Source organism: Hippocampus zosterae, chromosome 7 (assembly GCF_025434085.1).
Source record: "Hippocampus zosterae strain Florida chromosome 7, ASM2543408v3, whole genome shotgun sequence".
Taxonomy (NCBI): domain Eukaryota; kingdom Metazoa; phylum Chordata; class Actinopteri; order Syngnathiformes; family Syngnathidae; genus Hippocampus; species Hippocampus zosterae.
This window is the reverse complement of record NC_067457.1, coordinates 23,262,606-23,279,955: the sequence shown is the minus strand read 5'-3', so window position 1 is coordinate 23,279,955 and position 17,350 is coordinate 23,262,606. Positions and strand designations below refer to the sequence as shown.

Below are 17,350 nucleotides of genomic sequence, written 5' to 3'. Positions count from 1 at the left end.
AAATATTAGTGCAGCAGCAGACGTACTCCATTTTTTAATATTCATGCGTCTGTCTGTGGCTCCTGAGTTGCTTAGGAACAAGACAACGTCGGCATAGTCTCTAATTAGCATAGCATTACGAATGTGTACGATTTTATGCAAACTACAAAATATTTATTGAAAATCCTGTTGAATGTTTAATAAAGTTGCAATACAAAAACAAACCCAGGACAACGGGGACACTGGGTCGCGGGAATGTGACGTCATGCATTCAATCTCAGGTTAGAAAGGGGGAAAAAGGTGACCGCTTGTTGTGGAATGGGCATCACAACTCTCCCCAACCCCCGGGGGGGTGGGGTGAGCCGGGGGAGGGGATGACGCCAGAGTGGGGGTCGAAGGTGGGCGGGGGGGGGGGGGGACTCTCACTCGCAGCCCTCCAGAGCAAAGCACAAGCGATGCCAACACGGGAGCCACGCGGCGGCCACAGGGGTTCCCAGAAGTGGCGCTGTTCCCCCGTTGAGCCGACAGGGTGCAGCCGAAAGCCGAAATCCGGAGGGAAGTTACGAGAGGGGGCGGCCCGGAGGAGCGGCCAGCCGGACGCCGGTTCCGGCCATGGAGGAGGCGGAGGGAGCACGTGCGTTCGTGTACGAGGACGAGGACGAAATGAACTGGCGCAAGGTGTGCAGTAAAATGTCACGAGAGAAAATGTCACAAGGGTGTGCAGGTAACAATTTTATTACATTTTGAAAAATTTCTTCTGAATATCAGATTGGTTTTATGGCCAATATATCCCAGGAGAAATTAAATTTGACTGCCGCCTCTCTCGTAGGATTGAACAATTTTGAGAAATGGTCTCATTCAGACGCCCCCCCCCACAATATTGCGATTTAACATGCGATTATTTTTTTCAAGGCCCTCATATATTTTTCAACAAACGAGTACAAAATGTATCTCTATTAAATTATCAGATGTTTTGCACACGTTTTGGTTTTATAAATTAGGCTCCCGCTAAATGAAAGGAAAATTAACTATGAATTCATATGAAAGGCAATTTATCTTCTACTTCTGTTAGTTGTTGATTTAGCAAAAACATTGGCTTGTAGTCTTTTAAGCGTTCACTACATCATTTTCTACCAACTCCAACCAAAATTGCATTCGGCTACAGTGCAATGTGGATTGGAATCTGATTCCTGTTTAATGTCCTTCCTAACCATTTTTTAAAACTGCAAACTCTCCCTTAATTTGAGATGTGCAAATGTTATTTGGTTCATGTTCACGGTCCAGACACAACAGTTGAAATTAGATAATTAGTGGGAGACGACTTTTCCCATCCAGTCTCTTTCACCGTTTGGCCTTCATAAACTCCATCAACATGTCCACTCAAAGTCCTCAATAACCCCCCCCCCCCTCTCCCACTTCTTTTTCCCACTCTTTTTTTTCTGCTCAAGGCTAAACTCTGACTCATTCCTGTGATTCATCCCCCCCCCCATCCTGCTACTTATCTCTGTTGCCATGGTGACCAAAGAGCTCAATCTGGGTTGGAGGGCACCGAGGGCAGCTGGAGGGGCTCTTTATATACAGTGGTGCATTAACTCATCACCTCAGGTGTTTCGGTCAATGGCCGCAGTCCTCAAAGCTTTTTTTGTGCCATGGAACAGGTTCAGCCACTGGCATAGAAATAATTAAATCAATTGATTTAATATATATTTTCTTAAATGAGAATCCTACACAACCTTATTTCAAACTCGGGTTATGTATTTATTTTATTTTATTTTTTTCACAAGAGTGAGTGCGGAGATGGTGATTCCAGTAACTCAAACTCATATTTTTCTTTGACTATGGAGAACAATTATAGATTGTGCTACTGTATGTATTAATATGTTTTTGTGTGGCTAGGTTGGACCGCAGGCCTTTGGAGCTGCAGCCTTGGGCCGAAGACAAGCCGTCTTTCTCTGCAGAACTCGACCGTTTCATACTTTATATCAGTACAACCACAGGTATGCGTATATGAGAGACAGAGCGAGAGACGGAGTGCATTAAAGAAATAATCTGAGTGAGAGAGTCTTGATTTGTGTGAGATGGTGCGCGTGAGAGAGTGAGTTTGGGACTGTGTATGAATGAAAGAGTGAGAGAGTAGGTGTGTGAGGAGCACGGTGTGAGTGTGTGGATGAGAAAGTGTAGTTTTGTGTCAGTGTGTCTGTGTGTGAAAATGAGCATGAGAGAGTGTGTGAGTGCGCATGTGTGAGAGTCTCTGTATTTGTGAGTTTTTTGTGTGTGTACTGTATAAGAGAGAGAACTTGTGTTGAAGTGTTTTTATATGTGTGGAAGTGTGTGTGTGACAGTGCGTGTGTGATTGTGATTTTGAAAGGGAAACTGAATGAAAGTGAAGGTTTGAGAGGAAAATGTGTATGAGAGAGTGTGTGTGTGTTTCAAAAAAAGATAACATTTGTGTGTGAAAGGATAGAATATGTGAGATCGTTGCCCATGTATGCGCTCCGCCCTTTCCACCCAGCATGGACGGCGGGGATGATTTTTTTCCTCGGGACCGTGCCGTCTTTCGCCTGCGACGCCCACCACTTTGATCACAGTGGCGCAGGTGCGTATTTTGGTCGCCGAAGCAACACCTTTGACCCGGTCGCCACGGCGACCCAGCACAGAATGTAGCTGTAGTGGCGGACGCCGCCGAGGAAGACGCACAGCAGGCACCACGCCGGCACGTTGGTCGACATCATGGCCGAGCTGGGACATGCCACGGTAAGGCGCACACACACACACACGCACACACACACACACACATACACACACACTTTTATTTTTTATTTTTTTATGGGGTGCTAAGCCGATATACCTTGGGGTCCTTCAAAAACACAAAGATGTCATACTTATACTTATGTTCCTATAGCAACAGAGCTCTGCGCCATCCGTGGCTGCCATGGCAACAACTCCTCCAGGCTCATTTACAGTCTTTAGTCACAAGGGGGCCCCACATCACCACTCTACAATCAACCTATGAGGGCATTTGTATTATTGTTCCTCATCATTTTTAGCATTGTTTTTGTCATGAAACTATTACACTATTAACTATTAATATGATTTTTGAAATGGTTTTTAGTCATGATTTGATGACAATTCAAATTCAATTCAAATTAATTTGAATGTACCTTTGTGAGCGATGACTCGTGATGATGTATTCATTAATAAATGATTTTTAAAAGTCATTTCAATTCAATTTACAATTTATAATTAATTTTAAAAGCACTTAAGATTGAATTTTAAAAATGTGTCTTTGGTGTTTATAATGACCATTTGGACTAGTCAAACGATTAAATTAAAAGTACATCCAATTTGCCCATTGGAAAGTTAAAGTAAACAGTACATGCAATTATTTACCCCTAATGAAAATAAAGAAATAAATGATTTTATTTAAAGTCTACTAAAACTAAAGATTTTCCAAAAGTCCACCGGAAAATTCAAATGAAGTCAAATTTTTGCGACCACGTGCAATTAAAGTGAAATGAGTTTTCCATTGATCATTTTCAAATGAATTTCAGATTAAAATTCCACACAACTTTATATTTTGTCAAAGTTCTCCTGAACCTAAATTTCAAATACAGTCTAAATGTCAAATACAATGAACTCAATTGCCAAGTTTTCATTTTGCCACTATTTTATGAGCACTCCGAATTCAATTTAAAATCTAATTCAATTTTAATCAAACGTTCACATTAATAAAATTGGGTGAGCAATCTGAATGCACAACATGAAACAAATACATTTGCATGAAATTATGTCCGTCACTTTCTTCTAATAATTTGCTGACTTCATTATGAAATCTTGACAATTTTATAAATATTTACTTTCCGTTGCATTTCCCTTCCTAGGTCCACTTCCTGTACATTCACCTCGTGTGCGCCAAATGGTGCGTCTTCCAGAACTGGATCGAAGCTCGGAACACTGCATCACGTGCACCACGTGGTGGCCCGGGTGCACCTGCAGTGGGCCAGATTTGATGTGGGGGTTGGGGGGGGGGGTTATCCGCCGACGAGCAAGTGCTGCGCTATTGGTTCAGCGTGCTGCAGGGGCTGCGAGCCACCGGGCTGCGGCTGGTGCGCAGCAGCGGCGGCGAGGGACGCCGCGTGCATACACGTGATGGCGGCAACGCCCGCAGCTCTTACACGCTTAGCTTCGTCAACACCAGAACAATGACGTCCGTTAGCTCATTGTACGTTTCATTATGCATGCAAAAATATATTTCTGAAAAGCTCTCATTTGGCCACAAATGAGTATTCATCGTTTTAAAAGCCTAGAGAAATAACATTCTTTTTTTTTTTTTTTTACATCATGAATTTCGGGTGTTTACATTTTTTTTTTATTTTGGCCTTTTGACAGGGATATGAAAATATTGAATTTGTATTGGACGAATGTTGTAAAATTATTATTTTTTCAATATTAGAGATGTTCGATACCAGTACGGGTATTCACTCTTAAGTACTCCCCAATCAATTACCGATACCGCTCGTAGACTTATGATACATAAAATGTCAATTAACACAATAATTGTGAATGACAACCTTTCTGACGCTCTGATTTATTATTTTTTTCTTCCAGTATCGGTGGCTGTTATCGGCATCTTTCACAAGCACCCGATACCATGCAGATACTCATACCTGGTATATTACTATACTCACTCATTCCTAAATTATTATTTTCTTATTTTTTTCGGGCATGTATTATGGTCATTGATGGAAACATAAGTATTTATTAAACCTATAAAAAAGTTACTGTTAAAAAAAGAAAAAAGTTTAATAATAATAATATCTAAATCCAAATAAAAAATAATTTGTATTCATTTTTACGTCTCAACGACCATAAAATAAATATACATTTTTCAAAACATAAATAACAAATACATAAACTTAAATAAAATGAATGAAAATTTGAAGGGACAAAATCACTCCAACATAGTTTCCAAAGTGTGTTAAATGCTTAATGTAGGGGTCTCCAAGTCCGGTCTTTGAAGCGTGCCTATCACGCTGGTTCCTCACGCTAGAACAGCGTGAGGCAGATGTTCCAAAACACCTGATTCATATGAACTGCTCTCCTCCAGCCACTTCACCCCGCCTGGTCGGAAACACCCCCACAATTGGGTGACAAAAAACACGCTGGATAGGGGGTGCCCAGGACCAGACTTAGAGACCCCTGACATTAAGATAAGATATCCTTTATCTGACCCACACTGGGGAAATTTACAGTCTACAGCAGCAAAATTGGGGTGGGTAGAAAGAAGAAAAACAAAGTGTTGGCATTCACAAAAATAAATGTTTCCGTTTCAATTAACACGGTTCAATAAAATGCAATATAAATATACACATAGATAAGGTAAAGTAACCAAAGCCATAAATGAACCAAATTAGAACAACCACAGTTTTACAAATACCTTTATATCTGCATCAACCAAAAAATAAATGCATTTTAGGCGTGTTGCAGTGTTTCAGTGCCCCTAATAAAGTGTCCGGTGTGTGTATTACGCCATCTAGTGGACAAAATTCATGTGCTACTTTCGTGGGCTTTGCACTGCAGAGACTATAAATCAGGCATGTCCAAAGTCCGGCCCGGGGGCCAAATCCGGCCCGCAGTCGAATTTAATCCGGCCCTCGGCCCCTGTCATAAAATCAGTGCCGTCTGGCCCGCAGGTTGGGCGCAATGGAACACGTGTTGCATTGACTGAGGTCTCGTAGACTGGTGAGTGATGTTTTATAGAGTACTGCTTCCCTCTAGTGGCTAAATGAGTAATAGCATTCACTAAATGAGTAATAGCATTTAGACACTAGAGGGCAGTAGCACTCCACGAGACATCACTCCGTGTTTATATTGACTGATATTTCAAATGATCCTTGCAGTTGTGGACATGTGTATTGCTTGTTCATTTCCCTGTTGTTCGAGTCAAAGGTTTTGTGACTATTGAAAAGTCATGGTGATACATTTTATGCTTCAAATCAATCAATTTGCACTCAGGAGACTTCTGTTTAAGAAAAAGTCAAGTGAATAAGCAGTTGCATGTGATATACCTGTTTCAAATGAACCAAAAGAAATTCTTAAGATTGTTGAAATTAAAATAAAAATGGAAATGTGAAACAGACTGGCTTACTAAAATTTGTTGAACAATATTGTTGTTCAATGTAAAGAATGTCAGCCAAGGTCGGCCCCCCGACATTTTACCACATAAAATCTGGCCCCCTTGGCAAAAAGTTTGGACACCCCTGCTATAAATAGTGCAGTAAATAAAGGATATTAAACAAATATATAGTATTGCTGAATACAATATGAACATTTGAAGTCCTCACTTGCACTAGTAATTGTTTAAAAACATTTTTTTCAATTCCCAAATATTGTCATGTTTTCCGTATTTAAACAGCCAAAGTTTTTAGACTCACAAGTTAAATTTGATCACTGAGCAGACATACAAAAAGGCAGCTGGGAACATTCTGTTTTGTCTGTCTTGTTAAATTCTATGTCAAGCTGACACGGGGTGAATCCATTGCCGTCTTTGTACGGTCATTTTTTTCTGCTTGTTGCACATGGGAAGAGTCCAAAGAATGAAAGTGTGTCACATTGTCTCAGCTCTGGCAAATTTTTTTTTCTTTTGGGCGGGACCATGAGTGTTCTAATTTCCCATATTGGTGGAGGAAGAAAAAGGCCAAGTTGGACACATATCAACTGAATCATGCATCAACGTTGCTACCGTGAGCCATTTAGATTACACCCGCTATGCCGGAATTATTTGCAAGAAATAGTTTAACTCAGATTCACCATGTTTGAATGTAGCCACTGAAGTTGATATATATATTTATACACACACACACACACTGTTAACTATGGCATGAAACAATTGCAATAAAATGTTTTAAATGTGTGTGTGTGTTTATTTTTTTACAGTGATGTTTTAGGGGGAAGTAAATGGAACGCTCACGAGTTAACATTATTTCATAGAAAGGTCAAAGGTGAGATTCAAATCCTTACAACTGCAGGGCAGATTGACTAACCACTCCTCCCTTTAAAACGAATGGCATTATGTCTTCCAATGTTGTGTACTAATTTAACTGTTTCTGACTAATAACTCATTCGTGGATTTGAGTAATTGAGGTGATACGTCACTTTGACCTAATTTATCACTCCCTCACCCGCCCTCCAAATTGACTTTTCCTCGTCAGATCAGAGGCCAATCCTGCCATTCCTCTGACGCGCTCCAACTCGCCGGAGCGCGCATTGGAATGCGCGCCGCCGCCCTCCCTCGTTTACGCAAATGGCGTAAAATTGTTGGCCACAAAGTCGCGGTGGAGTTACGTCAGCGTAAACCAGAAGTGTCAACCACCTCTCCCCGTGACAGCCACCTCAGCCAATCAGCTGTCAGGATCACGACCGTTTAGCCAATCCCGAGCCGGCAAATTCGGGACATTGCCTTCCCCCGCTTGACTGCTTTTCCCGTCCGCGTTCGCTTAACTCACTAACCGCTCTGAGTGGAAAACTTTTCAAGTTGGACAAACGCGACAGCTAAAGAGGGAGCTTCGCTGTGACGGTAAGCCAATAATAAAGCCACGACACGGCTTTTTGTCGTGAAAAACGAACGACCGTTTGGCTGGTTTTGTTCGAAACAAGAGTTCGTGCCCAAGTCACTTCCTGCTCTTGACAAGCAGGCCAAGAAGCCAAGTTGCATTCTAGCTAGTTTGAGTTAGCTTCGTCTCAATTGGCGCTCTTCGTACATTTTTATTTTCAAAATAACACAGCTGAACTACTTTTCCGGGATAGTTCGGCGGCCCTGGATGTGCTGTGTAAAAGTCAGAACATGTCCAATATGTCATTTCCATCGCGGGGTAGCAAGTGGGGCGCGGCAAGAGACTACATGGCCCCTCTGAAACAACATTCGTTCGGAGTTATACCACGTTAAACAAATATGAAAAAATATTGCATTCCACACACATGGAAAATACCCGATGCAAATCCATGGCAGCCACACGGGAATAAAAAAGTTGATAGAATTTGTTCGAAAAAAATGACTGTGGGGCCTCATGAGAAGCTTATAATTAGGCAACCCAAACGGGGCAAAGGAAGCTGAACTTGAAAGTCACAGCACTGACATTCTGTGCTTTGGTGCATGAATGTACCTGGCGTAGGCCAGAGGAATTTGATCTTATGCTAAAATCCTGCTTATAGAATAAGCAACTGTCAATGACCAATTCGCTTGTTGGCAGCACTGACTGTGCTCTCTACTCTCTGTTCACAGCCACGTTGTTAGTGTAAGCCTTGCGCATTCAACTGACATAAAAATTGAATCGATTAATTGCAAAGCCCTAGAAAATAGACTTGCGTTGAAAGTGTACATTTTTGTCACTACAACTCAAAATTGTTCACACCATCGAAACTGGTGACGAGCAGAAACGACGGTGAGTTCTGCTTCTGCTTTACACTGTCTGGCAGAGTTTATTTATATCTGGTGACTACAGTTCACATGCAACTAAGGCCACCCACAAAAGCTGAAATTTAGCTTTTTAGAGACAAGATACAGTATTTCTATAGGTTTACCAATGGGTGGTCAATCTACGGCCCACGGGCCGGATCCGGCCCGCCGAAGATTTGGGCACAATTCAGGTTTGATTGCATGCATTTCGTTTGACAGGTATTTCAACACCAGGTGGTGCAGTTACTTCAAGTTGCAGAGCACAGGGAAGGAGGGGAAGACGAAGAAAGAGGGAGAGAGTAATGACCATGGAAGGGAAAGTGACATGTATCTGATTGAACGAAGCGGCTAACAAAGTACGAAACATTCAGGAGACGCCTGGAGTTGGAAAGACTCAAATCTACGAGACTTTGAAAAACAAGGAAGCGATTCTTACTCAGTCCAATTCTGGCAATTTCCATGCTCGGAGTGAATTGCTTGTGGCTCGAGTAAATGAACATTTCCTAGAATGGTTTGATTGTTATCATGTTAAAAACGTTCCGCAAACTGGACCGCTAATAAGAGTCGGAGAGCAGTCAAATGTGTAGAGCATGAACAACACGGGGCTCAGTACACATCCTTGAGGAGAACCGGTGCTGAGTGTGATGGTGGAGGAGAATGTTACATTATTACTGGCATACAAAGACATTGTGCTATCTTCTTTATTTTCTATTTCTAACTTTTGGCCTGGCCCTCCACAATATTTTCTGCTTCTCATTTGGCCCCCCCCGGGAAAATAATGGCCCACCCCTGGTTTTACCCCTCTCACGGGCTGTGAACACATTCCAACTTATTAAAACACACAACTTTGGCCTGTTAAAATATACTTTTTTTCCCCCATAATAACCAGCATATGTTTTTACTCTTTCCCTCACAGTTCTCCAAACAAGAGTGTCAACATGCTTGCTATAGGCTGTTTGTCAGGCCCAGTTGAAGTTTACTCGAAAATCGACATGAAACTGAAGGCGCCTAACTCTAAATTTGGATGTGCACGAAAATAAGCAAAGGAGCCCGAATGCAAAGTGAAAAAATACATGGCTTTATTGATTAATAAAATCAATTCCCGTTGTTCTTCTCAGGGTTTGGCCCCCCTCTCTGACTGGCCAAGCCTCCTCCACCGCCATGCCTCTAGTTACCAGGAACATCGAGCCACGGTACGTGTGCCGCCAGCCCATCCCGAAGAGCATCCGCAGCGAGCTGGAATGCGTCTCCAACAACAGCCTGGCCGCCGTCATCCGACAGCTCGGCTGTCTCAGTGAGTGTGCCTGCCGTGTGCCCTGGCGGGAATATAAAAAGGCATCAATATGAATGTGTTCATATGCGTGGGCAGGCAAGGAAGCCGAGGATGTGTTCAGGGGTCTGATGAAGGAGGCCAGAGACTTCTCCGTCCGGTTGGAGGCGCTCGGGGATCGAGTGGAGAGTCTGCAGTTGAAAGTCACCCAGCTGGACCCCAAAGAAGAAGAAGGTAAGCGGGAAGATAGAATGAAGTCAAAAGCATCATTACAAAAAAAAAACCCAAAATGTTGAATGACTGACGTATTGTCACCTTTCAACAAAGCTGGGTTTTTTTCTCCAACATCTAAATGACATTGCATGTCATTGAAAACAGCGCACAGTATCAGTATATTGTACAATATTTACTTTTAAAACCAAGCACGGACTTGAAAATGTTTTTTTCTTCCTTCCTTTGTGAAGGTGGTATTTTTTTTACTAATATATAACATGCTCTAGACTAAAAACTAGTCATCAATTCAACATCCCAAATCATTTTGAAGCCACACATTTCACTCAAACGTAACCCGTCACGCAAGGCATTTATTGTCAGTCTGAACGCCAGGAGGCGCTGTTACAGGAATCGCAGCTTGTGGAAATTGCCGCATGTTTCAAAGATCTCTGCGTAATTGAAAGCAGTCAAGGTGCGGAATGTTACATTTACGTGCAGATTTCATCCTGGCACCAAAATGTCGCGGTCAGTATTGAAGCATTTTTACGATAATGGCGTCACCTGGGAGTAGCATTTGGCCCTTTAGTTACAAAGGTTGTGGAAAGAGTTGATAAAGTCCCTACGCTGAGCGGTGAACAATTGCGAGTGTTTTTGCCTTTGCGAATACTCAGAATTTCTCACCACTCAATGGGCTTAAGGAGACAAGGACCTGAAAGGATCAAGTGGCAACAACGGGTCATGTGTTTGTGTCTGTGTGGCCCAGTTTCTTTGCAGGCTATCACCACTCGCAAGGCATTCCGCAGCAGCGTGATTCAGGACCAACAGATGTTCACACGGCCCTCGCTGCCCATGCCAGTGCAGTACACCTACATCACGTGCGACCCGCCTCCGCCGCTCAACTACCTCAGCCCATACCGGTACGTCGCACTTGACCGGCCTCCACTCTACATTATCCATTGAATATAATATTACAGAATCAGAGAAATTGGATGGATGGATGGACGGTTGGATATTTTAGCCCGTAGACAATGTTGCAACAATAAATTGGTATTTACAAAAAAAAAGAAAAAGTGTTCCTCTGGCAAGGTAGCATCATTTCTAACGTGCATTTCATGCACATGGCAAACTCGACGGGCTTCACGGAATGGGAACTAAAACATTTAAAAGCATTTACACACATATCACTAAAATACATTTTAAAAACAAATTAAAATCTGTGCTGTACTATATGTCACTCATACAGAACATTTGAAAAATAAAGTTGTATTCAATTCAATAAAAAGTAGCTTCCTAAAAGAGTGTGCATTGGAAGAAACGGCTTTTTGAAAAATTTAAAACTGCTTTGAAAGACCTGTCAGGTGGGGTACGGGGTAGTTTTAACGTAGATTTCAAGGCAAAAAAAGTACCCCTCTCACCCCCACCTACCTAAGAAAAATGTCCCCCAAAAAATCCCAAAGGGAAAAAAAATACTATCTTGAAGAAAACAAGTTTTACCAGCATTTTTTCCCCAAGGAAACATTCCAACATTACGAGATTAAAGTCAAAATTTAACAGGCGAAAAATCATTGTAATAAGCAAATTTCAAAATCGGCATTTAGTTCACGCTATATTTCTACTATGCTATACTACACGAGAACATGACTTTTTATTTTTTAATCACAAAATGTGTTTATTATTTATCCATTTGCCAGCATGTTCTAAGGTCTCCCATTATGTTCTCTGCCCGAATATGACACAGCGACGATGGAAGGGAGGCCCTCAAATTTTACACGGATCCCTCCTACTTCTTTGACCTGTGGAAGGAGAAGATGCTGCAAGACACCAAAGACATCATGAAGGAGAAACGAAAGCACAGAGTGAGAGGCGCGCACCACATCCCGCAATTTCAATCTAACAGCGCCGGCAGTCGCCTCATTTGACGGCACGGTTCACCAAATAGCTGTAATTATGTCCGCTTACAAGGAGCCCGTTCCAACTTGTGCCTTGCTTATGGAAACAGTATTTAAAAAAAAAAAACTAAATCTAGAGCAGCGGTCGTCAAACTTTTAAGCAAAAAATACAAGACGGCAAAAGAAAACAACATTCATGAGGGAATTTCGTAAAGTAGTGCATACATTTATCATTTCAATGAGAGAAGACTACCCTCAAAAAAAAAAAATCCCATATTAAATCGCAATATTGAGAATGAGAATCGCCAATGGAGGATTCTCCAAAATGGTTCATCTTCAGTACACTGACGTGATGTCCTTCGACATTTTTTGAGTCTGTTAAATAACCGATGATCATAAACAGGTCGGAGGTTTACTCGCATCAAAGTTACGTACTGTATACATGTTCGTCACTTCATATATACTTGAACACTGTTGCAGCAATTACTGATACATCAGCATCTAGTAGTACACCAAAAATCACTCAATGACACTATCAAACTGCACATTTAAAAAAAAAATAAAATCCAGTACAGTACACTCGATAACACAGTTCAGGTGTATTTAATTTTAAAGTACAATCCATTTGCATTGAAACCCAATCCCTCAACTGTGTCGAGCAGAAGGAGAAGAAAGACCACCTGAACCAGCGGACCCTCAACCCGCGTAAGATCAAAACCAGGAAGGATGAGTGGGAACGCCGCAAGATGGGCGAAGAGTTTGTGGTGCCCAAGAACGAGCTGATGTAAGCGGAAATGACACTCGTTGGCAGATTTGTCTTATCATTCCATCTGTACGCAAACAAGCGCGGCCATTTTGTTTGGTTTTCCCCTTCCTGGCCATGTGAGCGCCACAATTACGAGGCGGACGGTTAGTGTGCATTTTGGAGGGTGGCGCCTTGTTTTGAACAGACGGACAAAAGGAATGACAAGTTATGGAATTTCATTTTCCATAATGGAGGCTGCCATTATCCTTAAATAAATGACACTTGGCCATTAAATGTGGCATTTAAAGTGCTTACAAATGGAATAAACATTTTTTTGGGGGGGGGGGGGGCGTGGACGGAACTTATTTTATACAACCTCGTCAGAGTTAGGTGCACATTTTCACGATTTCAATTGCTGCAGTTTAAATCTTGATTTTTCAAGATAACGCTTAGATTTTCTCAGATAAAAACTTTTGAGGGGGGGGAATCAATTTGTTGGCCATGTCTTTTTTCAAGAATAACTCGAGTTATTTTAGGCAGAAAAAAAAATCAATTTTCACCTGTGGTTGTAAGAAAAAAGTCAATCTTATGACGGGGGGGGGGAGGGGGAAGTTATCCTGCTCTGACAAACAGGGTAAAAAAAACCAAGCTCCCTGGGTGAGGTCATGAAGCAAAAGTCAATGAATGGTCCCGTGTTGCGTTCCAGGAGCTCCTTGGAGGGTCTGAACGGCAGTCTGGGATCTGGCGACGAGGGCCTGGATTTGAGCACGGGCTCCTACGCGTACGATCCGCTGCCACCGCCCGGCACCGATGACTTTCTGCCTCCGCCGCCCCCCGACATGTCGTAAGTTGTCCTTTGGGTCACGAAACACAATGGGGGAGGGATATGGCTGCGTTCACATTCAACCTCCGTCCGTAGCTTGTAACTGTATCCAACTACGTATAACCGAATAACTTACAAAATAAAAGTGGGGGAAAAAAGGGAGAACAGCTGAAGTTTATTTTTTTGTTGATCTGAGGCACTTGAAAGTGTTGCAGGTGTGTACTGAGTTCTTTTTAAAATGACTTTGAATATGATTGGTTCATTCTGAGCTTATCTAACTTTCTAGAGCTAAGGAACTCGAGGCAAAAAAAAAAAGTCAGGGAAAAAAAGCCTCATAGAACAGCTGAAGTTTAATTAGGGTTAACCAGAGGCACTTTGAATGGTAGCAGGTGCGACGACGACTCCCGTTTAACCTGAGTTGGAAAGTGGTTAGTTCATTCTGAACACACCCACGTTCCCAGTGATGTGAGGGTGTGCACACTTTATAGCAAACACTTGCGGAAGATTTTTTTTTTTTTTCACTTGCGTTGTCCACGCCGTAAGTGCTTAGAATGGAAAAAGGTTAGAGATCATTTTTCTTGGTTAGAAAAAAGAACTGCGTTTATACAGTACATTGTCGTGTACAGGTACGGCGACGGCGGCAACCAGAAGCGCATCAGCATCCTCAGCCCCAGCCACCCGCCGCCAGCTCCTCCCGTGGCTTCCCCTCCGTCCAACTCTCGCCCCCACCTCTCCCCTCCCCCCGCCCCTCCTCCTCCACCCCCGCTGTCTGATTTCGGGGCACCCCCGCCTCCCGAAGGCTTCGACGGCCCTCCCGCACCTCCCTCGGGCGCCTTCCTCTCGCCGCCCGCCATGGGCCCTCCGCCACCGCCCCCCATGGTCACGAGCGGGGGCCCTCCTCCCCCTCCGCCACCGCCCCCTCCCCCCGGACCTCCGCCGCCGTCCTTCAACGCTCCCGCCCCCCCTCCTCCTGCCGCCGTTGCGCCGGCAGCGGCCAACGCGGCACCCAAACACCAGCCCGCCCCCGAGGGCGACGCCCGCAGCGACCTGCTGCAGGCCATCAGACAAGGTAAGGCGCGAAGGCGTCCTCACTTCTGATTGGCTCAATACGCTGTGGAAAAAAAAAACGGAACAAGAACAACGATTACATGTTAACGAATAAATCTTTTTTTTTTCCCAAAAAATATCATAGATATAGTACAGATATAAATATTTAGTTTTTTCTTCTTCTTCAAGAAAAGTCGCAATATAAGACTAGAGTATGATGATGGAAAAAGATTTGGTTTTCTCCAAGGTAAAAAGTCACGATTGGTCTTGTGAAAGAAAAAAAAGTATCTTTTATTGAAAATATTTGATATAATATTAAGAGATTTTTTAAAAATATTTATTTTCCAAGTGGCACTTTTCAATTTTTAGATGAGATGTATTTTGCAAGATTACAGGTCGGGTTTTAGCTTTTAATTTTTGTGGTTGTATTTGTCTACCTCGTAAAAGTTAAAACTAATATTTGAAGTGCAAAATTGAAATTAGTTTTCCCTAACTGGCAATGCTATTTTCCAGGCTTCAATCTGCGCAAGGTGGAGGCGCAGCGGGAACAGGAGAAGCAAAATCACTTCGGCAACGACGTGGCCGCCATCTTGTCGCGGCGCATCGCCGTGGAGTGCAGCGACAGTGAGGACGACTCGTCCGAGTTCGACGACGACGAGTGGTCCGAGTGACGGGGCCTTCCTCCGCCCCTCTTTGCCGTCATTGCCTTCAGGTTAGCACAGACGGAAAAAGTCCACAGAGTCTCAATCACATTCCTTCACTTGTTTCTATTTATCTCACTGATTTTCATTCCTGCCATAACGGCGGTGTGTCCTCTCGAATCAACACATCGTCTTTAAGAACCTCCCCCTTTTTTTCGGGGGGATTATTATAAGTGTAATATTATACAGCAGTTTTAAGTGTGACACAAAGTGGAAGTCACAAGCAGAACACAATTGCACGACTCGACATGGAATTGGCCAATTGACAAAATGGTGGGGACCACCTGATTCTCAAGTGCCTTTGTTTTCATTTAATATGTAAATTCAATTTTGTGTCTGTGTATTCACATGCAACTCGCTTTTCCAAAGGGATGATGTAGTTTTCATTTATTCACGCTCCCAAAGACTGTCAACAAAAAAATTATCTCGTTAAAAAAACAATTATAATAAATTTTGAATTTATTCCCCTGTCTCATGTTGTGATGTCTAACATGCCTGACTTACTTTTTCCGAAATGTAACAGATGGTCGTTTTCGCGGGAGGGAGATCTGTTAAAAAAAATAGTCTAATCATTTTAATCTAGACGGTCATATATTTACATTTTTTTAAAAATTGCATCAGATAATGGATGGATCTTCATCTAGCAAGGATGACTCTATCATAAAACCCACATAGCTTTTTCTATTAATCTTTTGTAAATTTGCGATTAAGTCCCATAAAATTTCAAGAATATATCTCCCATCATAACAGCTTTAACAGCTTTTTTAACAGCAACCTCAAGCACTTCCTCACGTGCTAAAAGCGTCGACGATCCCCCGAAGAAAGAATGCTGACATCATTCAGTAGGGAGAAAAAAAAACTCCAAAACATTTATTATACATCAGTATAAAATATTCATTTGACAAAAAGATTGTGCAACACACGGTCCCAATGGCTGGAAAAAGTGCCTTGAAAGAAGAAGAAATAGTATCTGAGCTGTCCATCTGGAACATTGGAACACACAATTCAAGTACATTACATTGTTATTGGTATTAGTCAGCCTTTGGATTCTATTAACTCAACATGACCCCCCCCACCCCCCATTCGCTGCATGACCGCACAAATGTCATTTGCATCCGCTTTTATTTACGAGCGGCGGCCAGCTGATTGTTTTGACTCGGCATTATCCTACCGTCGCGACAACAGGGCTGAGTGTAGGCAGGCAGGAGGCAGAAAAAAGTCTGGTAGTAGTGGGAGTTCCTCCAAGATGGCCGCTGGCCAGGACAGATCAGAACGTTCTGATGAGGGAGGGAGGACTTCACGTTCTAGTTCCAAAAAAGAAAAGTGCTGCATTCATGTAAAGGAGAGGTGGGGGGGGGGGGGGGGGGGGGCTGAAAGATTTCACGCTCCAAGCGCTACTTTGTGTTTAGCGCATCTCTGGCATAGATTGTGGTGTTTTGGCAGAGACCCCTCCCCACTTCATTCCTCTCCAGATTTGACTCTGATATGTTCAACATAACAAATGTATTCATTTTTAACAGTGTGGACCTCTTCCAAGACCAAACAATGCTTATATGGGGGGTGGGGGGGGTATCCAACCCCTGCATAGGTCTGAATTTTGTCATGAGAAAAACAACATGACGGCGAAATCCTGCATTGACACTAAAATTATGGCTTTTCCTTGACAAATTTTCAGTTCCTTAGGGAATGGAAAAAGTCAACATGTCGCTGGATTTGGCTTTCAGTCATCAAATTTGGCTGGGTGGAAAATACCAGAATGCGAGTTGTTGTTGCCTTGCGGATTTCAGCAAGAGGTGAAATTTAACGACGCCGTGAAGTCGCTATGGAATTAATTGTACCACGAAACCCTTTTCTCAAATAATCCAGCTGGGAGAAGAGAAAATGAAAGAAAAGTGCACTTAAAAAAAAAAAATCTTCCTTTCGTCTTCAATGAGGTAAACGCTCTGAGTGACTCTCAATATCGCACAGAAACAGGCAACTGTGGCATGTTATCCTCCAAACAATATGGCGGGTACTATCCCCACAAGATTTAGCAATTATTTTCCCTAAAGCAACAATAAGGATTTTATCACCAGATTCAGATTGCCTCCATCGGGAAAAAAAAAAGAAAACAGGATTGTCGGTAAATATTTTCCAAAGATCCATCATTTTCTTTCTTTTTTTTATTTGAAATTTTACCAGATTTATGATTTTTTTTCTTTTTTTTTACCCAGCTCATGCTTCACGCC

The 17,350-nt window shown here is 42.6% G+C and overlaps 2 protein-coding genes and 1 long non-coding RNA gene across 3 annotated transcripts; all 3 read left to right on the top strand.

Annotated features, from left to right (window-relative positions):
- Positions 1–591: 591 nt before the first annotated feature.
- On the top strand, positions 592–4,661 carry LOC127605074 (probable methyltransferase-like protein 24). The gene is given in 6 exon segments (XM_052072652.1): positions 592–657; positions 1,835–1,976; positions 2,492–2,733; positions 3,861–3,926; positions 3,928–4,011; positions 4,014–4,661. Coding segments are annotated over 6 exon segments (849 nt in total). The 3' UTR covers positions 4,263–4,661.
- A 20-nt stretch (positions 4,662–4,681) lies between these two features.
- On the top strand, positions 4,682–6,892 carry LOC127604730 (uncharacterized). The gene is made up of 2 exons (XR_007963396.1): positions 4,682–5,577; positions 6,258–6,892. It is a non-coding gene; the product is annotated as an uncharacterized LOC127604730 (long non-coding RNA).
- A 514-nt stretch (positions 6,893–7,406) lies between these two features.
- wasf2 (WASP family member 2) lies at positions 7,407–15,585 on the top strand. Its single transcript, XM_052071961.1, has 9 exons — positions 7,407–7,555; positions 9,553–9,728; positions 9,804–9,938; positions 10,681–10,834; positions 11,656–11,773; positions 12,469–12,590; positions 13,258–13,395; positions 14,001–14,443; positions 14,935–15,585. Exons 2-9 carry the CDS (start codon positions 9,596–9,598, stop codon positions 15,090–15,092), a joined length of 1,401 nt encoding a protein of 466 aa, XP_051927921.1. The 5' UTR covers positions 7,407–7,555; positions 9,553–9,595; the 3' UTR covers positions 15,093–15,585.
- The last annotated feature ends 1,765 nt before the right edge of the window (positions 15,586–17,350 follow it).

Excerpts from the sequence above, each read along its gene's own strand:
- wasf2 (XM_052071961.1), top strand. The coding sequence starts at position 9,596 with ATGCCTCTAGTTACCAGGAACATCGAGCCACGGTACGTGTGCCGCCAG. Across the intron at positions 11,774-12,468 it reads AGGAGAAACGAAAGCACAGA|AAGGAGAAGAAAGACCACCT; the intron begins GTGAGAGGCGCG and ends TGTGTCGAGCAG. Across the intron at positions 12,591-13,257 it reads GTGCCCAAGAACGAGCTGAT|GAGCTCCTTGGAGGGTCTGA; the intron begins GTAAGCGGAAAT and ends GTTGCGTTCCAG.